At 38.6% G+C, this 23,443-nt stretch overlaps 1 protein-coding gene across 14 annotated transcripts in view; it reads right to left on the minus strand.

The window, feature by feature from the left end:
- CDC42SE2 (CDC42 small effector 2) overlaps positions 1–23,443 on the minus strand; it is an 85,479-nt gene that overhangs the window by 11,181 nt on the left and 50,855 nt on the right. For all 14 annotated transcript variants that reach the window (XM_082337464.1, XM_082337462.1, XM_082337460.1 and 11 more), the window contains one exon: positions 23,030–23,350. In XM_082337464.1, the coding sequence (XP_082193590.1) occupies positions 23,030–23,083 (54 nt within the window). In that variant the 5' untranslated portion in view covers positions 23,084–23,350. The remainder of the gene's footprint in view (positions 1–23,029; positions 23,351–23,443) is intronic.

Below are 23,443 nucleotides of genomic sequence, written 5' to 3' on the forward strand. Positions count from 1 at the left end.
GACCCATCTCAGAAGCTTTGCTTTAAACATATACTAGATGCAAGGAAACTGGATCACATTTCAGTTACCATAGTAATGAAGGAAAGAATTGCTGTCTCTTCTATTCTTAATCTGCAAGTGATGCTTTGCACCCACACAGGGTAGCATATCTTTCAAAGTATAAGATCAGAATTCAGAAAGTCACCAACAGTTGCATCATACAGAAACTATTTTAACCCTGCAAGTTTCTTGAAACTTTTGATAGTTTTAAACTTGTTTAAAAAAATTAAACTAATTATACCATGTATTCAACCTTCCCTTCAGCAAAGCCACAAGCATTTTACTGAAACACTGTTTTCACAGTTCAAAAAACCTACTTATTGCAAGAAATTAAAAACTGTAATTTCTTTCTTTAAACAAAGAATTGCTACTGATAGATCCAGAGGCATGTAAAATTTCCCTTTTCATTCCCCTCTATTTTTGACTTGCAGGGAAGAAGTGATCTTTTTTGACTATCTCCAAATTTTATCCAGAGGTTGGGCTGCACTTCTCTAGCTCAAGCCACTTCATAGTGACGGCAACACTTCTGAATGAGACAAGTTCTCTGTCTGTATACATACATATAAAAAAGGAAAAAGTTTTGGAAATTTTTCTCCTTTGCACTGTTATGCATCCCTCTCTGCCCTTCATGACAGGCCTTCATCAAAAAGAGAAAAAAGACAAGACATGCAGAGTTACGTCAAGGTCTCAAATATATCAGAAAATATTTGAGCTGTGTCACTTAGATCCTAGCAGGCCGATAATTATTTTTCTGGAAGCAGCTAAAAGCAGAAGTCACAAGTGAAGTCAAACAGAATATCATACAAAGGTATCCCAAAGTCAAGTACCAACCTACATATGCTGGGGTTCAAAAGCAAAGAGATCTCTTCTGTTTAGCTGGCAGAAAAGCATGGTCTGCTAAATCTACACCAGATTTTTGGAGACAGCTGCTAGACAGATATCCCAAATTCAAGTCTGAGTAGAACATTGGTGACACACAGCACTTCAAAGGACGCTGCAACACAAAAGCCTGTGTGGATTTGACCTGCAGAAGGCTCCATTTCAGCCCCAGTCAGCCCTCAAATGGAAGTGTCATTGTGGGTGCAGATGAGGAACGTGCTTCCTAAGCATAAAGCGGTGGAAACTGAAGAAATTCAGAGTGGATGATAAGTTATTGCCATATTGTGAACATGTAGAGTTTCTGGAAACAATGCTTCTTTATTAAAATTCCCGCATACGGCACTTTTCTTGTATCACCTAATATTTAATTTACCTCTGCTTTACACACAAGAAAAACTGCCAACTCTTTTCCCCACACAGCAATGCTCTTCACCCAGCTGTATGTTCTCATGGCTTTTTACATCTTAGGATCTCAGTCAAGTAAACTGTGAGAAACCAGGCAACAGAATACCCACTGCCCTCAGTGCAAGCCTACCATAGGGAACAAACTGAGCATGTCTACACTAGCAACAAATTAGTGGCAGTGGCAGACTGGAACTTTGCACCTCACCTTAAGAATAACAAATTTTAGTATTTAAGTCACAAATAGTAATACTTTGTTTTGATCATTCTTCTCTAAAACTAACATAGATACAGTTGCTTTTCTATTGAGGAGAACATTTTATTATTACTTATGCATATCATCAAGCTACCACAAGGCAAGGATAACACTTTCCTACTGCAAACTTTGTAACATTTACCAAAACGTTGTAAGTGCCATTTTTCATGACTGTGCTTCCATATATATATATAGTTTTGTCTTATTTTATATGCAGTAAAAATATATTACACATAATATAGTTACGCATCACATAACAATATATATTAATCTCATATACTGCATTTCAAGGCATTTTTCTGTCACTTCATATTTATCTGTGTTCCAAAAAACGTAGGGCACAGTAAACTAAATTAGAAAGAAAATAGCACGCTGATCTGATCTATCTAGTCTAATCTTGTGCAATATGTTTCCAACCAGATCCAAATCAATATGTAGTGATCCATACATAAAATGGCATGTGATGCACCGTCCTTTTTGACACAGTTTTGTCTTTCATTCTAACTAGCTGTAGAAGGGCAACTTTGGTTCAAATTTGCCATCATTTCTCCTTATTCCACAAGACTATCTCTATTATTTTTCATGACATGTTATTTTGGCTTCTCTGTTATTTCAATACAAAATTTGTAAGCTTGCCACAAAGACTCACATGCAGAAAATCTAAGAAGTGACATTTATTGAGGCATAATCCCTGTGCTTTATAATTTCCCTTTCTGAATAAAATTATGAGAAACATCTATTGTATTTTAACTTCAAAACTGCCTTGATACATAATCAGGAAAAAACAAAACAAAACACCATGCTTTGGCACCTCATCTGATGCAGAGTAAAAGCATCAACTTCCTGAGATTCGTTTTCCAGTCTTGTATTGGTCTCTCCTCTAATTTCAGACTATTTTTTAAAAAAATTAGTTCTTCAAAGGAACGTAGATTGTGTAAACCAAGGTATTTGTAATAGTCCACATTAGAGTGGGCTATCACAGCAGCATTTGAGGCTTCATTGGGCCCCACTCACCTGCCAGGATTACCTTTGAGTCAGCAATGCTTACTGCTGGCTTGCACGCTCAATAACCTAGCTAAGATAAAAAATAGTTTTTCCCTTTTCTTAAATGATTACTGTCATAAAACAAGCTTATCTCTCTTGGCAAGAAGTTAACTGAAGACCATTTAATTCCTCTCTGAAGCCTGGTTCAAGACTTAATAAATTTACTTGCTAACTCCCTACTGGGAAACTCTCCCTGGTGAACAGAGAAGTGAACAATCCATCTGGACACTATAAAGAGTTGCTTTGCAAAAGGAGTTTCTGTGGTCAGAGAATGACCACTTACATTTATGACCTCCAAGAATTTTGCTCTTTTCAAAGCAGAAAGATGACTGTGAATTCATAAACAATAGAAAGTTACACAGCTTTTAAACTGTCTCCACAACGTGAGGGTCAGTTTTTCAGACTGCTCGGTCACTGCTATCTCAGTCATTACAATGGCATCAAATACAGTAAGAAGCAATTCACTCTCTATGACAGCTCTTTGCAAGCTTGACTTTTAAATAACAGCAGGGTAATTTGAACATAATGAAGTATAATAACTTTTAACCACATCATCTAATCCTTTGCCACACTAAGACATCTAGAGTTAATACATCTTTCCATGCAAAAACAATCCAAATCCCAAACTCGCCTGAAATAAAATAAATCCCAGTAGAGCCACCACAACCGCTGTTCTTATGGTAGGTAGGACAAATGCAAACAAGGAATACACTCCTGGTTCTCCTCTGTACTTGCCTCGTGCATTTGTTGTCAGATTAGGAGCTAGTCTGCCCATATATCCAATACTGTATGGATGCACTGTCAAGACAATGATAGGTAAGTATGTGATTTGCCTTTTTTTTTTTTTTTTTTTTTTTTTTTAAAATAGGAACTATCAGATTTATATGGAGGCTCACAGCTATTGTATTTGACCTTCTTTCACAAATAACCCTCAAACAGCAACCCTTTTTTGGAGAACTTGTTACCATGAATTCTAGTGTTAATTTCAAGCTAAGCCAATGCAAAAAGCAAGCTCTTTTAATCTGTTAATTTACTCTCTGGGATCTTTGCCACCAATCAAGATAGGTGTTTCGTAACTTTTCCCTGAGGACAAAGTGATCTATTAAACTTTTCAATGATATAACTCTCTGTTGAAATAGAGCTGTTTGCTAGCTTTGTATTCAAGAACTCAGCTGAAACTTCAAAAGCAGTTCAGGCCAAAGATAAAACTAAAATAGAAATCTAAGGAAAGGATTTAATCAAAGACAAGATAGTCAACCATTTCAAGATGGGGGATTTGGATGGTTACATGAGCAACTGAAAGCGAAAAAACTCCCTTCATTTTACATTCCTTCTTTGATCTCTCCTACTTTTTACATGTGCTCTGAAAAGAGCACCAGCAGCAAAGGAGTCCCTGTCCTGTGCCCACCCAGCTCATCCTCCACACGCTAACACAGAGGAAGAGCTAGGTACTTGCTCAGAATAAGAAGTATCAGATCACCCTGTAGAGGTAGCTTTCTGTCCTCCCACGTACACACTGTTCTACTCCCAAAATAGTCTGATGTGCACAGGATGACTGACTATCTCCCAAGACAAGCTGTGCTCTGAGTGACATGTCTGGGTTGCCAATATTGACCCATCAAAATTACCTAAAAAGGTCTTACAGAGTGTCTTTCATCAAACCCTACATCAAGGGGCTGCAGGGGCAAGGGTGTCCCTTGTATTTGTTTTTGCACATTTTGTGTTTAACATGCATTTCTCCACACTTTCCTCCCTAATTAGGAACCTAGAGATTCATATTAAAAATGACAAAAAGCATGTACATGTATAAAGCTGGAATGCTAATGCAATCCCATCTCCAGCAACTAGATCATTATGTAGCAAATAGTACTGTGAAACCAATGGCTGGATGTATAGGATCATCATATAGCCAGTATGACATTTTTGAAGAAGAAAAGGCTGCACAGCTCCTAAACATTTCCATGAATATTGCAGTACTTTCCATTTTTTTCAGCTTTTTAAACCCATGTTCTTGCACTGCCAATTCCAACATTTATACTATCTGCAAGTACTATATGAAAGTTGATGAAATTAAAGAGATACCATCCACAGTAATGTTAAAATTTCAGTCAGGCACTAGCATATGTTTAAAGTTTTGACATCTAATTTAATTTTTGAACCATAAAGTGACACTGGCTATACTGAACTGCAGGAGACCACATACTCTCTGAAGAAGCAAGGATGAAGAACTAGATCTTTAAGTTTCAAATGCCTTATGTCAAGAGGTCTACCATACAGAAGAAATATAGAGAAGCACAACTAAGATAATACGCAAGGTAAATTAAAATGCTAGCCACTCCTTCCAAACCACCACATTTCAGTGACAGATTTTTCTAAAGCAGTAACGTGGTATTCAAGCTCAGTGTGACGATGCTCTGACCAGCACTGTGATCTTCATCAACTGTGAAACACCAATGCTGCTATCATTACTAACACATTTTTCTCAGTCCCTTACATGGGCAATTTCTAGCAGATTACTTAAAGAATCTTGATTGCTTATGGATTTTACAAACTATGGCTTCATCAGAACAGAAGCAGGAGGAAACCAGCACAGGTTTTCATGCCAGCTCCTAAGCAACAGAGATAAGTAGCAGGCCTCCAGCACACTCTGCTTTCATCAAGTTTTCCAAAAATCCAGGATGCTACCTGACTTCTCTAGCTAAAGAAGTTAGGAAATTGAGACAAAGGATTGAAAAGACTTAAGTTTTTAAATAGTGTAAGCTGTTATAATTAGCATCTAATAAATTGCTTATCAAATGTACACTGGATTTAGCCTTTAAGCAAAAATCACCTGACTGACTGTAATGACTGACTCAAGTCGCAAAAGAAGAATGAGCGAATCTGATCGCTTTCTGAACTCCCAAGCAAAGGAATTAGCAGTTCCGTTCGTATTTAGAAAAGACAAAAGGGAAAATAAGAGACTCTAAAATGGCAGAGAAGCTGACTTTATCAAATCTTCCAGCATGACTTTAAGAACAACTTCACATCAAATTAATCTATTTTGTAAATGAGTACCTCAAACTGGACTGCATATTGTTATCTCAAACAGCTCCCTTGCTTTTAGCAAATTCAGCACCTTTTTGAATCTTTTGAAGTGTACACTTTTTGATCTGTTTACACAATATTCCATTATATTATGATGGTGTTAGTCATCACATGACAAAACTGGCAATTGTAGCCTATGTTTTCTAAATAAACAGGAAAATTTGCCAGATGAGGTCAAATGACTCTGCAAGACAATAGGTCTTTTAAGAAATGTGTTTAGCTCACACATTAAAGGGAACTTGTTTCATTCCAGATGCTTAAACCACATAGTCACATAGTAAATCAGAATCCATTCCTTAGTAGAGCTAGTAAGTACTGTCCTTTTCAAAATAACAAATTAGCACAATTTTAAGACGACATTTACAACTTGTAGCTTGGCTGTCACATTATACCACAAACTAACTTCTCTTTCCAATAAGTTTATTTTCATTACTTTTGGTGATTAATGCCTCTTTAACATAATTTAAAAAACAAAACAGTCATCTAAGATAATAATACTGGTTTTTTACTATAGCAACTATACTTTAATGTCTTTAGACAGACTAGGCGGTAACAGGTAAATCATCAATGACAAGAACAGCAGGGTGTGATGAAAGGAACAAGTCTGGGGTACTGGCTTGGGGTATCTCAGCAAAAATCAGAACTTGGAATTTAACATATATTCTTTTCTTACAGTTGCCAAGCTGTGTAACTTCCAACATTTTAGGTGTTGCTTGGAACAAGCGCTTATTACTAGCTGCACAGCTGGAAACAAAGTTTATCACTGCACCTTTTGGAGTGAATCCAGAGCTGTGACACAGGTAAGGGACAAAAACTCTGCGGCACGTGGTATAGAAGGACAGACTGAAAGAGTGGGTGTGTTCACCCTTAGGAAAAGAAGAGACATCTGCTTGTGGTCTTAATGGTCTTCCACTACCTAGCAGGAGGATACAGAAGACAGACAGACTTGGAAGTGCACAGTGGTAGTATGAGAAGCCAGAACCTTAGCTTGCAACATAGACAATACTGATTAAATAAAAGAAAAAAAAAAAAATTGTTATGTAGGCAGTCAAACAGTGGACCAAGAACCCAATGAATCTGAACGTCCACCCTTGGAGGTCCCCAGAACACAACTGGACAGGGCCTGGCGAAAGCATGTCTCGTTGGTTCTGCTTTGAGTAGACGCAGTGCAATAGATGGCATCCAGAGGCCTCCTGTCACCTAGATTATTTTCCAAGTCTCTAACTTCAGCTGGTGATGAAGAGACAGAACGTAGAGCAGACTGGAATTGACTTTGCTGTAACACCGATGCAGTATATTCTCCCCAGTGATCAAAATCATAATGTTAAAAGACACACATTAAACAAATAATGTAAAGATACACCACAATACAAACTTTCTCGAAATTTCTAATAGCTTCTTAAAAAAAAGCAAATCCCAAAGTCCTGGTAACAACATGCTGCAACCTGCATCATGGTGAACTCTCCTTCCTTTCACTCGCTGACCTTTTCCAGCAAGAACACAGGAAATATTTGAAAGGTCATCTGGCATGACGAGAGCTGTAGTTCTCCAGGGGACCTGTGTCAGGATTACAACATGTAGACCCTCCTGCTCAGCCAAATGAATGCCACCCTCCCCAGCTACAACACAAACAAAAGCTTCGGGTGTCCTTAAGTACACTATGTATTGAAATTCTTTTTTAAGAAATTATATTTCATGCTCTCAAATCCTGTAGTAAGACTTCCTAGAGCCATCTGGCTAACAAACACATTTGTTATGTCCTGCATATGCATCTATATGGAAACATACATGTTGCATAAGATACATGACATACAAGCCTTCTGTACTTCTATGTACACTCTGTATAATCTTGTAAACCAGAATGATATGGACATACCAAACTCCATTACAGAAAAGTATAAGAACAAAAAGTAAACTGAAATATTACCTCTGAAGAGGTAATAGTCACTGCCAGATACAGGATCCTCAGTCACACCCACCATACAAAACTAATCACTTAAGTCTAACACTTTTTCTGGACCAGCTAGTTAAAACATCTACTGCTCTGAAGATAATAGCTCTAAACACATTGTCATATGTGCTCGCAAGCAGCAGTTTTGGTACTGCACATTGTGATTCACCTTCGAGTGACAACAAATCAGGGCACACATGGTACTTTCAGAAAACCTACACCATTCCCTTACTGGGAGAAGATGGATCTTCAGGAGTTACGGCGCTCATTTTTTTTTAGCAGTAGGATTCATGGGTGGAAGCTCTAGTACTTGTGCAATAGGCAAAAACAAAGCCACATTATTTAACAGTAATATCCTCAAGAGTCAACAAACATGGACACAGTTAATTAATCAATTTTTAAATACCCCTGTGAATGTCATCTTAGAAGCTTGACATTAGTTTGCCCAAATAGCAGCAGCTTCTTCTTTGTTTATATACATATGCAATGAACTACCTGAATATTAACATGGTTTTCTAGTGGTGTACTGTACTACATCCTTCTCAGTGAAGTTTTATCAAAAATGAATTTGCTCTGAATGAAGATACTTTTTTTTTTTTGTACAAATCCTTTTTTAAGGGAAGTAATCCCATTACAGTTTTGTGTGTGTCTGGTCCATGAGACACACTCGTGACTGCTGACTTTTCTGGCGATCTTCCCATTGGCATTTCCTTGCTAAGTTATTTGTCACTTGTGTGAACTCATCATTATCTCTGGGTTCTCCTTGCTGCTCCAAAGGCATCCTGACCAGTTACCTCATCAGCATATGAGTGCTGTTACATGGCCTTGGGTACCCTGTTTTGCAGTGGGGAGAAGCATTCATAAACATGGGATCACAAATTTGCTTCAGTGGCCATCCCACTTCTTACTCCTGTGAGGACTTCCGCAAAGCTCCCAAATTTGACTGTCAGCATTGGAAATCTGTTCATCCAGTTCATTTTAGGTAAGTCACTGGAACAAGTGCATCCCAAAATACGTTACGATGTAGTCTGTCTTTGCTTGCTCTTGAAACATCAAAGCAAAAAGGAGTTACAACCTACAAACGGGAAGCAGGAGCAGCCTCCCATTTTCTGCCCATACTATGAAAAACAGTCATGCATTTGAAAGATGATCCCACTAGTGGACATGGAAGTGGTGGCATTATACACAAAATAAAAATAAATAAAAAAAAAGACAATACAACAAGCATCCAAGACAATTTAGCAACAGATGGCCCAGTAGATATTTTAGGGGTGCTTAGATGCCAAGCCCACATGTAGCATAGCTAGAAGCATCTCTAGAAGAATACTCTACCAGGAACTCTTAAGAAATGTTCAAATCAACAGTTGCACTCAGACTTAAAATAGCTTTCTGCTCAGCTTTTGACATATTCAAAATAGTATCTGACACAGAGCAGCAACACAAAAGCCTGTGCCCAAAGTGTGGCAAATACCCCCAAAAGATGTAAGGGAAATTGTTCAGGAGCTAATTAACAAGTCCCAACAGAAGCACAGGGGCAAAGCAAGAGCAACATGGTGTGCCATTGCAAATCCGTAGGCTCAAAAGACAGACAATGAAGAAAAAAGGCCATTGTGAGGGAAAATTTCTAGTCAAGCATTGTTTTCCTACCTATTTCAGTTCAACAAGGAACATTAAAAAGGAAGTCCTTTCAAGGAGCGTTCTGCTTTTCCCTGGCAAAACAAAGGAATCCTTGCTGCCTTGTCCAACCTCCTAGCAAAAGGAAAACATCAGTTCCAAGCATGTACAGGCACTTTTGCATAGTCTAGCTGAGGCATGCCACAATTCCACAGGTCTTGAGCATAAACAACCAGTTAACTACTTAAATTTCATCCAGTCAGAAAGTGCACTATATTCATAATTTATTTGTCATATTCTACTCTTCTAAATACAGCCTCGTTGAAAAGAAGTATTCATGAGCAGTAGCAATAGCTCCTTATTCTTCCATTAGCTGCACTAAGACGACACGCAAATTTTGTTGATGACAGTCTCAGGTACATTCATTATTCAGAATTTACTGCCAGACCCAGGAGTAGGATCAACAACACACCACAGGATCATTTTTAGAGGCAGCATTGGCTGCCCATAATGTTCAGAAAAATATTTCTGCTTACTAATCCATTTCTGTCACAAGCCTATCCCTCCTTGTCTTGCAGGTCTTCTGCACTAAGTTATCTATGATGAATTTATTACTGTGAGAGCAGAATTCCTATTATTGTGTCTCCTACTTGCATACTTTTTCACACCATTCCTTCAGTCTAGTACTGGCAATTCTGAAGTTGGATCCACTGTAGAAACCTAGGAAATATAGTGGCCTTCTTAGTGTGTCAGATCTACTGGCCTTGCCAGAATAAGCCCGTATTTAGCAGCTTCTTAAGATACGAAGAATAGGAAAGCATGGTTCTGTAACAGTCAGCAGAACAGGAGAAGCTTTGGCATTGCGACACTGAGCACCATGGAGATCTCTCGGTCTCCTCCAGGTTCTCAAATTATTGGCAACTTTAGGGCAACGGCTTCCAGTTCCACAAGTGTAGTCAGCTTCTATCAAAAACAAGATATAGCCAACATCAACTGCTGGCTACAGATTTACAGTCACTGGCAGTTAAAAAAAAAGTCAGAATGAAGAGGAGAAAAAGCAATAAACATACAGAACAAAACCACATTTTCTAATGAGCTGCAGGCTGTGAATTTCTAAACTGGGTGCATAACAAGTGTAGATTATTTATAGTAAATATTTTTCCTTTTACGCTTCAGCAAATATGATACCTAAAAAGACAGGTACACAAATCCATCTTCCTAACAACTAGAGCTATGAACACAGAATCAAATAGCGATTGGTGGTAGGAAAATATCTATTGTTCCTAAATTAAAGAAAAAACCCAACAACTAAGCTAAAACACTACCACCACCACTCTATGTTTCATAGCCTGAGTGTCAAGTACCCTTTACCAACACACAGGTCTCCAGTGGACTCTGGCAGCTATGCCAATAAAACAAGTTGGTTTTGAGCAGCTGGCTCACCAGCATGACAACTGCCAAATTCCGATTGTATCAGATTATTTTAAGAGTTCCCTATGCCACAGTGTCATCAGGCTACACCACCAGAAACATGCTTCCATGATAAAGGCATAGAATTTGCAAGCAGTTAATTTTCTTCCCAGATTTCCTGTGTGGTTTCTATGCCTCAGCCTTGCTTCGCCATTTCACTGAGCTTCCCTGAAGTTCTGTGAAGATCCACGGACACAGGCATTAGAGTAGCCACCTATAACTGCTGTCCTGAAAAAACACTGCCACTTACGTGCTTCTCAACAGCTTCACAGTTTTACACTAAGGAGAGCTGCATACTACATCAAAATAATTTAGGACAAGAACAGATGCATCGACGTGAAAGGTCTCACTTTTAATAGGCAAAATCTGATTTGTCTACCATGGAACTGGTAGAACACCAGTTGCCACTTTATAGTTACCCTAAAGAGAGCTTCTCAGAGCCTCTTTAACCTTTCACTTCAGATGTCCGGAAATAGCACATGAGAAATATTATTGAAAATCAGAAAGCTGTGGTGGTCCTGCTATCCCTCTGGTGTTTGCTCCACACCCCTTCCTTCACTGCCTGCTGGAATAAACACATGCACAGGCACAGACAGCCAAAGAAATTTCATCCTTTCAGGTGACTGGCATTTACAGCCCACTGCATACTCACTTCTCAGGTGCCCTCCCTGCCTCTGCTCCCTGCTGTTCTCTATTACAGTAACTTTAACCTCTGACTGGGTCCCCTAAAGGTGTCTGTCAGCTTTGTCATTTGACTGCCACCCAGGCAGGAATTTTACCCAAACGCTGCTCTTTTTTCTTACTGGAAAGAACAACTGATTTACAAGTTACCTCAATATAGGATCCCAAAGGCTGCATAGCTACAAGACAAATAGAGCAGTATTAAGAAATCCTGCCACTTTAAGCTTCTGGCTATTCCCTCACCTTTCTTTGTCCTAAATCACGTCTAGCAGCCATGTTGAAGTCCCTTCTGAAGAAAGGAAATTGCTACAGCTTTTCAGAAGCTTAAAAAGTTTTTCTTCATAGAAACAACGTATACTTGGTTTATGCTCCAGCTGCTTTTATGCAAAGCCAAACTCTACAGCTTCAGAAATGACCCTAGTTCTCTCCATAACCTAATTCAAGACAATTTTAAACATGATTTCTTAAGCTTTAAAGTGTTAATTTTTACATACGATACTGAAAATGCAAATACATTTTAAGTACACTTTATGAATCTAATATTCTTTAAAACTCAAGGGCAAACAAATTTCTCCACTAAGAACAGGACAAAGGGGTTTTGTTTTCCAGCTGCAAAGCTAAAAAAAGTTAGAAAGCAGAAAGATGATGCATTATCAAGACACTCAACATGCCCTCTTTGGGATCACCAAGGAAAAAAACTGAGAAACCCAAAACTTTCTGCCCTTCTCAATTGTTTCCCTGCAGACTTCATTTTCAGACCTCTCTTCTGTGTTCCGAGATTGCATAGTTACAGTTCATTTTTGTTTAAGAAACTAAAAAAAGTAAACTTGCATAAAACACAGTCTAAAACTTAGGTGTGGCTGTTCATCTGGGGAACAGTAACAGCATGAACCATACCACCGTCAGTGCATCCTGCAGCATTTCTTATCTTGTGCATTGCAAACATAAGTGTCTGATATGCTTGGTCATAAAAAAATACATTCTCAGTGATATTCACCCCTGCAATGCCTGCAGAGCCAACATTGCTAAGAGCCTAAGTTGAATTCTATTCCTTCCTGGGCATGACCAAATTATTTACTAAATTCCAGTGAGCTGAAGCAAAGGGATTACTTGCAGAAAATTTACTGTACGAGTGTGGGAAAAAGATTCAGCTTGACTCTCTGAACCCAGAGTGAGTTTGTAGACCTGGCAACTGCAAGTTTTACTTATTTTCAAAAGTGGTTCCTTTTAAGAGTCAATCACTTGATGTGCATTTTAGTGACCAACAAACAACTATATGGTAAAACAGGTTTGAGTTGTATTTCAGAGCATGCTTCAAAGAGAAAGTTCTGTCTTTTTAGATAAAAAAAATACAAGGACATCAAAACCAAATAAAATCCTCCCATTCCCTTTACCATTTTTCTTTCCCTTTCACTAGGTAATAACGCGAGCTGACTAATTCTGGAACACTGAATTACATAAACTGTTATGTAACGTGAGGTACCATAGAGTACCTGATCACTTTTCCTATTATATAAAGTAGAGAGAGATCAGACTGATGTAAGCTCCTCTCTTCACTCTGACTAAAGAGAAATTTGTATTTACACTTGTGTCAAGAGAGAGTGAGCAAGAGACAAAGATACTGCAGAATGTCATTCTGGCGACATGAAGCATGCTACCAGCAGCGTACGAGGGACTAATTTTACTGTCTTCAAAGGATGATCAAGATGTACTCACATTTGCAAAATGTTACGGCAGATGCTACAAAGCAGTTATTTCACGCGAGTATTGCGCACTTCAGAAACTCCGCTTGTATTATAATTCTTTAGGTATGGAAAAACTGTTTACAATGAACATCAATTAAGCAGTTAAGTCTAAAAAAAGTAATATATATGTAATCTATAATTAACATAATCCATTTTAAAATCTAGCTAGAATATATTTTTGCCTTAACATTTAAGCTGTGCTGCCCTCAAAAAAAGGCATGATGCTTATACGCACACCCCATAAAAACCTACTACTAAACATCCAGGAGTTTTGTATTTTTTTGATATTTGGTAGTGCCTTTCCTCAGACGATCTCAGCACAGTTATGGGATCCCAGGCAAGCACTCTGGAAAAATACTCTGGCAGTTGCTCTTTGCTGTAATTAGATTATTTCCTACACTAACACACACACAAAATACAAAACGCCAAAATCCAACCCACCATCTAAAACATACTTCACAAGTCAGAGCAACCAGGAACTACAGTTTGTAATGTTTTTCTACATAGCAAAGCAATAAGTGTTGCAGCCTGCAGAAAACCCCATAACCTTCAGTTCTTTAACCACTAAATCAGCTAACACACATATCTACACATATCAGCCAGTTTCTTGCTAGATTTTAATCTAGGTGTGTACGTATTAAAATGTGTAAATTTCCTCTTGATTATCTGCTCTGTGTAGGAACATTACTCTCCTTTTATAATGGAAATGTTGGCATTTTATTCCTGACTTAAAAAGAGCAGCTGAATCTCACTGACCTGACATATGTGCGTATGTTTTATCTCTTTAGGGGTAGAGCCATACAAGGAGTCCTTGATTACATCCTTTCTAGTCTTCCAGCAGTCAGTTTAATCCACGCTGCTTTCACCATGGCCACTTTAATCACCTCTTCTCCCTCATACTCACTACTGGCAGCAGCCTGGTATTGGTTGCATAGTGTTAGAGATTTGCGCTGTACAAGTGCAGAGCAGCTTACTGAGAGGCTAATATCCACATGGCATAATGGGCTTAGAAATCTTTGACAGGTTTTAAAATAGTTTTTAAAAGCAGCAATTAAGTAGCCCCAGTTCTTCTCTCTCACATGTAAGTCCTGTTTCTTTATTCTCTGAAATACATACATTGCAGTTATTTTCTTTCCTCCCCCAAATCTTCCTTTCTTTCCATTACAAATTGAAGAGTCATTTCATTTTCAAAGCTTAATTCTGATGTTAAAAAAAGAAAATAGGCATTTGATATTTTTCCATGGAGAATAAAAGGCCCCGTAGGCTCTTTTGCCTGCTGTTCTGTAGATCAGCAAGCCTATTCTTGTGTTGGCATTTCTTCTTCCCTTTACAAGTTCAGCAATGCCAAGCTGCTACCACAAACACAAGCAATCCGGCGGGGGGGGGGGGGTGGGGGGTGGGGGGTGTGGGTGGGTGTGTGGGTGTGTGGGGGTGGGTGTTTGCATAACCTAGCAGATTTTTTTGAAATATGTGCCTAGCACGATTTATTGCCCTATTTTAACAGTAATCTACTATTTAACCATCATCCTAGAGCCTAGGAATTAAATGCTTTTTAAGTAACTGGAGTATGGCAAGCTGTATTTAAAGTAATATTTGTTCCAAACAGAGTTAAATAACATGTTGTCCTACATTAATTTTACTGAAGTCTTTCACGAAATCTACCTGAAGCGGATTTGGCTTGGAAGCCCCCTATGTTTAGAGGAACTCAATGAGTCATAAGATTCATGTCATTTTATAAGTAATACACTCCCTTGACACACAACTTCAGTTCCCAGCTGAACATAGCCAAGTGTGCTTTCTTTACATAATTCCTGATAGCATCGTTTTTTCAGTTCACAAAACTGATAAAGCACCTCAAAAGGCAAGTTTTATGCAAATATATATAATGAGGTAAAGATTTATAACTACAGTTTATGCAACTGTCTTTTTGAAAAACATCATGTGACATCACCTCTAAAATTCTATGATTCTGGTGTAATCTCCAATTAACGTCTATTCAATCTTGTTGACGTCTTTTCCTCCATTTTATTTGAATCCAATTCATTTTTCTCTACCTACCACATCATCCTGTATGCCCCAAACAATTCTTCTGTTCTTTCCTCATTTAAGGTCAGAGGCTCTGAAGCCACCGATGGACAATCATACAGCTCCTCAAGTAACCTGCCTGACATCTTCCAGCTGTAAAACAAGGAAACCAATGCTGACCTCTCAAATGAGTCAGGCCTGAGCCGCAAGAAAACTGAACTCAAAATCAGTGGCATAACTTGGGGGTTTCAGTGGAGGCAAGACTTTAACCTGTGCTTAAAGTAGTTTGAGGCCAGAATAAGGAGACTGACACAAATTTCCAGAGCTTTCACCTGTGCTCAGCTGTCACCACCGTCACTGCCCATCAGAAGTGGTTTTGTTTTTTAAGTAGAATTAAAGAGGTCACAGTTTCTTTTAACAAGTGAAACTACAAAGCTCTGTGCTGCAACACATCCCCCGAGAGATGGACGTAAAACAGAGGGAAGGCAGCGTCCGATAAGCAACCATATTTCCTGCTGTGCACTGTGATGAGATGAGCTCTGCACCTCCGCTCCAGAGGAGCGGCGCTCCAGCTGGCCAATACCACCATGCTAGGGCAGTAGAGCATGAAGTGCCACGCTATGCCAGCAAAGAAGTGCTGGTCTGGGCAAACTTAGAAGACAAATCACAATTTGGTCCCAATTTATTTCTCAATCTCCAGAGATAAGGCAGCCACATACCAACTTGAAACCATCTTGTGCAGGTTAGAAACACCTAAACCGTAAGGCAGACCTGCCAAAGATAAAGCAAAATTAAAATACTCTGATTTGAGAGTGTCCCACTACCAGAATATACAAACTATGAACTAAGTAGTCCTTTATGATAAACCATCAAGCAGAACACAAAGGGTAGTTACGTTCACACTGAGAAACAGTTATACCACAAGCAAAAGAAACAATAGTGAAGACCCTGTGCCTGCTGAAGACAGCATATTACAAACCCACACTATTTTCTGAGACAATGAACTGAATTTACATTACAAGAAGAGACATAATGTAGCTTAAAACTATTTAAAAAAAATTCCATGCGAGCCTCTCCCTTTTGATATCAGGTCACTCTCAGAGCACGACATGTCAACAAATCACTCAGTGTCACACGTTATTTGAGGGAGAAAACACAAAGAGAGATGGTATCTTTCCTCAGACAGAGTAAACTACAGCTCTCTTGAGGGTACACCCAAGTAGCTAAAAAAAAACCTCTAAAGTTATTTGAAAAACAAAAATAAAACCAATGGGTTCAGAGATGCATTACTTCCCTGAACCTGCATCAGAGTGCGGTTCACAGCTTCAGCTTTTCTACCCAGCCTCTACTCCTTCTCACTCCATGGCAGGATATTAACCCAGAATTACAGCAGTCAGCATTTTAGAGTGATCAGCTAAGCCACTCTGAAGATGAAAGTGAGAAAATCATTGCAAGTGATTGCATGTTAAAGTCTATGGCTTAACGGGTACCTTATAATTTGAGGATCTCTGAGAATACATGAAGAATAGCTATAATGGGAACTTTGATATCATGCATGTCTCACGCATAAGTAAGAGTCATGACAGGAACTGCAGAACCAAAGGTTTGAGGAACAGTCTGAAAAAGGAAAACTTTCATCATTGTGAACTGTTAATGTTGGGAATTAAAAATGTAAGTGCAGGCAGAGATCTTTAAAATAGCCATTTAAAAATGCATATTTTGCGAGTTGGTCTTAAGAATTATCTCCAACAGAATATCTCAGATCAATTACAGAAAAGTTACAATAAAAATACAGTAAGCTAGCAGCAGAGGAAGCTTCTACTCTCAATACTCCCTTTCACATCAAAAACAGTTAAAGGTAAGAGGCTGAACACTTAGCTTCAGGGCAACGACTGACTCTATTCACCAACACAAAGCGTACTTCCATACGGAGTCAGTGAAAGTCCACAGCTCTCAGACTATGTCCAAGTTACCTCTGCCTTTAGCTGTTGGCAAGTAGAAACACCCCTAAACCTACATGCTTGCCCGTCTACCCTGTTCTGACATGAAAAGCAGAACAGGGGAAAAAACAGTTGAACTGCCGAGCATTAAAATTAAGGCACACAAAAAATATCAGGGTTTTGCAGCTTCAGCTTCCATTAAAAAAAAAAAATTACAAAAATTGCATTGCATTTGTTAATTTCAGAAATGCTTCAGCACAGTCTCCAAGGGTGGCTGCAAAACTATCAACTTTTGCTAGGCAGTATCAAGTATTTCTTGTGACAGCTCCTTTTGTCAGTGACTTATACTGGGTTTTGCTCTTGAAGATGTCTTCTCATTGAAAAATTTGGAGATTTAAAAGAAACAAGTGATTCAAGGGCTCTAACGCTGGCGTCCAGATCAAAGATTACAATCTCCTTCCTCCCAACGTTTAAGCAGAAAGCCTGAGCTCCGCAGAGCCTGTAGATATTAAAAGCATACTACGTCCTTCTTTAAATATGTTGATAACGGCAAGACACATTCTCATCAAGAGAAAGCTGGCATAATGCTTGTTTCCACCCTCCCAAAGAGCTATTTTCCATCCCATCAACTAGTATTAAATTAAATAAATAGCATCAATACAGCTAACTAAGAGCTCCTAAAAAATTTCACAGCCATGATAAAGGATCACAAAATATTCAGTTCATTTTCATTTGGGTATGTATACATAAACACAAAATACTGCCTTTTTTGTTTTCTTTGTGAACTTCTTAATACTTGAAAATCACAACAGATATTTTAAGGCATGTAGGGGATAATTTAAAGGAAAAAAAAAAAAAATCTTAAAGCAGCTCCATCAGGCTGAAAGCAGCACAAACAGATCAGGTTTGAGAAATAAAAGCCAAGCATTTTGCTGCTTATTTAACTCTGCCCCCTTTGATAAGGTGTTCCCTCAGGCTACTTCTACAACAGCACTGAACAGGAAAAAGAAGGAATTTGAAACATCTGAACTGGCAGCTCAATATGTAACTCAGTATGACAACTCTGAAATCTGAGGGCTCTCTAGAGTTGTCACCTTTTACATTCGAGTCTTTCATAGGCTTACTGAATGTGGTAGGCTGATCAAATTTAATGAATAAGAGAGCCTGAGCTTTAGTCATTTCGAGCCAGAAGCTGCGCTTGCACAGCACAGCCAAACTGAACAGGGAGCCTGGCCCAGTACTTCTTCAGTAGCAAACACCTGATTTACTGTGCATGCCTGCTGAGGGTGATTTATTCTGCATGTTACGCATACTGAATGCTTCATTATCTTTATTGTGTTCAAGTTTTTAACAGTTGCATTGATAGATGTATCCTTAGCTGTATCTATGACTCCTTCTCTAGAAAAAAAGCTAGAACTAACAATATCCATCAGTGGTTAATTTTCTTAAGTAACCAGAGTCAAGATCATTTATGTCTTCTGTAGCATTCAGCATTCAGTTCAGTTGATAAATCGAGCAGTATGTGCAGGGTTTTTTCTGCCTGTATTTTAAGATGGGCCTTCCCACTTTACATACAGATCTGTCAATCCTCTTTCATACATCAAAAAAGACACAAAGGAAACTTCACTTTCTAAACCACTTTAAACATTTATGCCATTTATGGCATAGCATGCAGCAAAACTGTGATGGCCATTTGACAAAATACAAGATGGAAATCGTCTAAATGAGAGACAAGCAACAAACCAGAAACTAATTAACTAGAGAAGGAAGCTCAGAAGAAGGAGGAGAAGAGTACACTTTCTTCTTTTATAGCAGAGCAGTAATTTTACTGCAAGGTCAAAGGAAACTGAAGAGCTCAGCTGTACTAGGCGGTGGCCCAAACCAGGTGGGAGTGCACCAGATCATGAGCAAAGGCTTCTCAGACCAAAAATTAACTTTGAAAGTTAAAAATGGACAGAACATGAAAAAAAAAAAAAAGTGGAGGAAAATAACAGATTCCTGGTGTAGGCGACGAGCTCAGCCTAAGAAAGAAACAATGGACATGTTCTCTGAAAACCTGCAAGATAAAATGCTCTCTAAACTTCTGCTACCATGCAACGCATCTGGTAGTGGGGATTTGGCAGAGTTTACTGAAATGTAGCAGTGGATGGGACGACAGCACATAGGAAGCATGTGAAGAAAGACTTGTCTTCTCCCTGGGAAGTGCAAGATCAGCTTACAGAACCTATAAAGGGTATCAGTGGGAGCTGTAAGAAACCTGGTGCAGTCACAGAAAGTGCTACTCTTCTCAAAATAAAAAAAAAGGGTTGGATCAGATCATAAAAGACTGAATTCAGGCTATTTAAACAACCAAGAAAACCTGAATATAGTTATTAAGAGAAATTAGTTATTAAGAGAGAGTTATTAAGAGATTAATATCACCTCCTTGGTATCATGAAAACAGATGTGAAAGCAACTAGTTGCCTGAAGTCTTCATTGTGGTAAAATATATTACCAATCCACACCTGACAAGAGAAAACTAGAAGCTGATACAAGAACACCTTCCCTTGGCTTTTATTTGCATTCTACTGTGGTAAAGACCTCAGGCTATTAAGAAGCAAGACCTAAGCCACCACCAGGAACATGCTTCCTTCGACCGTATCACTATTTAGTTTTGTTTCTTTGCATACTCAATTTCTTCATTTATCACCCTATTTCAGAGAAGCATAGAGACCCATGTTCAAACACGTCCCTTCCATGATCTTACTATAAGTACTGTAGTCTTGGAAACACCAAGTGAAATATTTAGCAACCAAAGAAATATTAGAAGAGTGTAGAACACTGCTTTCCAAGACACCTATGTTTTATTTCACAGCAACACGGTGCATCCATTTAGCACTGACAAAAGACAAAAAGCTGTGCTGTGATACATTTCAATAAAAGATGATGGTAATATTTGAATACTGTCTTTTAATTAAGGAACCTCTTAAAGTGCCCTAATATATAACTGCAACATTGTTACTGTTCTGCTCTGGGGTATGCTATTAGGGAAGCAGTGGCAGTGAAATTAAGATAAGTAATGTGTTCTTATTGTCATAAAGTTTGCAAATCTTACCTAAAAAGACGTGGTTCAAAACCATGAAAATGCACTGGGAAGCACCAGTATGCAAGTCTGGAAGGCATACACAGTATTGGCAATAACCTAGAAAATGCTTTTGTGTACAGCCTGAGTAACAGTCTTCCATAAAACTGATTGAAAGGACTCAGTGCACGTACACGTTTTTCATTTTAAGTGCACCATAGCTGCAAAGAATAGAGATGCCGTACTGAAGATTCCTAATATAGTATGCTAGAATTTTGCCAGAAGAAAGCAACAGAGAGTTCCTGCATCCTGGATTTCAAGAGAGAAGGAAAACTCCTTAGCTTAATGGAAGCTATAAATATCACAGAAACATGCAACTATTAAAAGTGCCATTTTTTTTTTTTTTTCCCCTCTAGTGAAGAGGCTTAAAATTTATGTTGCTACCCATGACACTACAGGTGTCCCAGATACCAGCACCTGACAAAGATAATGAGAAAAAAAAAATCATGTTTCAGAGAATGTAAGTTTAAAAACAAAAGGAACATTTTAAGCATTCATCAGAACAAATTAAGTAACTTCCTGCTGTCAGGGTCTTCATTCTCAGAGGCTGGTGGTGGTTAGTGTTGCTAGAAGCCCACATTAGTCCTTCCACAGAAGGAGTGTGCTGAACATGTAATGGCTGAACATGAAAATGATGGCTGGGATGCTGTTAGTCAGGCCATGAAGTTGAGATGCAGGAGGCAAAATGAAAGAAGGCACATGAAAGAGTGAAACCAGGCAGATGAGGCATTTCTGAGAAACTGGACTAAACTGACAGATTGAATGCACGGTAGGGGACAGACACGTAGCTTTTATGCAAGTTTGTGTGTTTCACCTATCTTTTGACACAACAAGGCAATAAGTACCAGTTTTTTGGGACTAAAAACTATCATGTTTTTCAGCATGTAAGTCTCCCAAACATGCAATCACACAACACCTGCAGAAACACGGAAAAACTGCTGCCTTACCGATTGTCTGTTTTATCAACGTGCTCACACTGACAGTACATGCTTTGCTGCATGTCAGAGAGGAAAAACATTTGTGTACTTACTGAGATGTATATGTACCTGATTAAATACTCCACTTACTGCAACAGTGCACGGCAGAACAACAGCTATATAACACAACACAGCAAAATGAGTTGAGTTACTGCAGGGGAAGGACAACTAAGCACCTATTGTCAAGCATGCTAAGGAGGGCCCACAACTCTTTTTTTCTGAGATGCATCCTGAAGAATTTTGGCACTTCATTGCAAGCAAGGCTCCTGCAACATTTGAAAGGCAGATTTCAGGAACTAGGTCAATGCTCAGCAATTGGCTATTTCTATCTTAAACATAAGGATGGTTTTAATTTTCTAAGCAAATGCACACCACCAGATCAGCAGAAACATACAAAAATGGGTTGTTTCCCTTTTTTCCACTTCTGAAGTACATTCTCCACCCTTTCCATGAGTCACGACCCACAGATCACTACATGCTGTATTAACATACCGCTTATTTTTTGGGCAATAAATTAACTGTGTCTTAAAGTTTGAGTCAAGATTTTATAAGGACTGTGCCTCGGGATTCTTGTAAACAAACAGAACATGAAATTTTCTATCTCAAAGATTTGTAAGTCATACCTTATTTTTAATTGAAATATATGTTCCAGAAACTAGGCAAATAACTTTGGCTATATATGGATGCATCTAGCATATTAAAGGACTGTGTGGTATTAAAGCAACAGGAGAGGACTGCAGCTTCCCATGGTGGTATCTCAGAGTTTGTCCCCCACAACTCTACTTGACTACGAGTAAGATAAGGTTACATTCATTTGTTAGAAATGTTAATGGTCACACTTTAACATTTGCATTGCCACCCAGGGATCAGTTCCGCATTCAGGCTTTGTGCAATGACAATACCTAAGATTAGATTTTTTAAATTTTTTTTAATCCTTTGGCTTCCCTAAAGCCAAATATTATCATCTGAGCATATTAATGCGAGTTTACTCTATTGACTCTGGGATTCTCTTGTTCTCACTGTAATTCCAGCATATCCTTTAGTAGTAAATGGGCTTTCTTCCACGTATTTGCAAATCACTGTCCTTTCTATACATTCATTTAGCTTGATCTGCATGCCACATGATACAATGGTTTTTCTCACACTGCTAACCATATTTGTGGTTAATTCCACCTTCACGCAGGCAGACTTTCTCCCAGCAGCACTGGACTCAGGAACACACTCTAAAGGTAGTTAAGAGTATATGAAACCCAGGAATATTTCTGTACTTTGTCTTCCTTACATATGCTTTGAAATGTTCTTTTATCCAACTGTTCATCTAAAAATTAACAAAACAATTAAGGCTGAAATCCTCAATTAAATTAAGGTGGAGGAGGACTGGATTTCACTCTGGACTTTTTAACAGAATCATTTCCTTCCTTCATCATTGTCCAGTCACACCTGAAGGCAGGCCTTAAGCCATACAGAAGTCGGGACACTTACAGATCTCCACTCAAAAATGACTTATTTTAGAATGATAGTTCAGGTCCTCCTCACCCTTCCTTTTCCCACCTCTTCAATTCAAATAAAGGCTCTTTCCAAAGACTTTGGATAGATTTGATCTTAAGGACAAGAAAATACGTGTGACAACAGCTTAGAACAGACTTTTTTTCTCTGCACTAAGCCAGGATGTTAGCTAATTGCTTAATTCTCACTGAGCTTGGCCAAACAGCACTACTTTAAAAAGCCATTAGAAAACCAGAAAATGTGAATGATGTAGTTAATTATACAAAAACAAAGCAGTGCTAATATTCATACTTACAGGCTGAGGCTGTTCTGCAATACAGCAGTTGAAACACAACCAAAACTCACTCATTGTTTACAGTCTGAAGTGGGAACACAGATGAAAAGCAGGACAACCTCTGTAAATCTGCTTCCAGGTAGCAAGTTCTTTAAATAGATTTATTTATAATGGTTCCAATGTGAAAATCTTTCCTCTGTTGAGCTCTTCTCCAAAGACAAGTCAGTCCCAGGACAAACAACTTGAAGGCAAAAAGCTATTTTAGAGTCTTCTTTCAGAAGGTTGGTCCCAGCACCACAGAAATGTTACGTATGCTTCTTTGGTCCCTAGCGTTATGTGAACCTGAAAACAGAAGTACATTACATCAAAAAGAAATAATATACAGAATCTCGTGCTCCCAGGCAGCCACCCACACCAGTGATTTCTTGGCAATAT

This window comes from Platalea leucorodia, assembly GCF_965183815.1.
Source record: "Platalea leucorodia genome assembly, chromosome: Z".
Lineage (NCBI taxonomy): Eukaryota > Metazoa > Chordata > Aves > Pelecaniformes > Threskiornithidae > Platalea > Platalea leucorodia.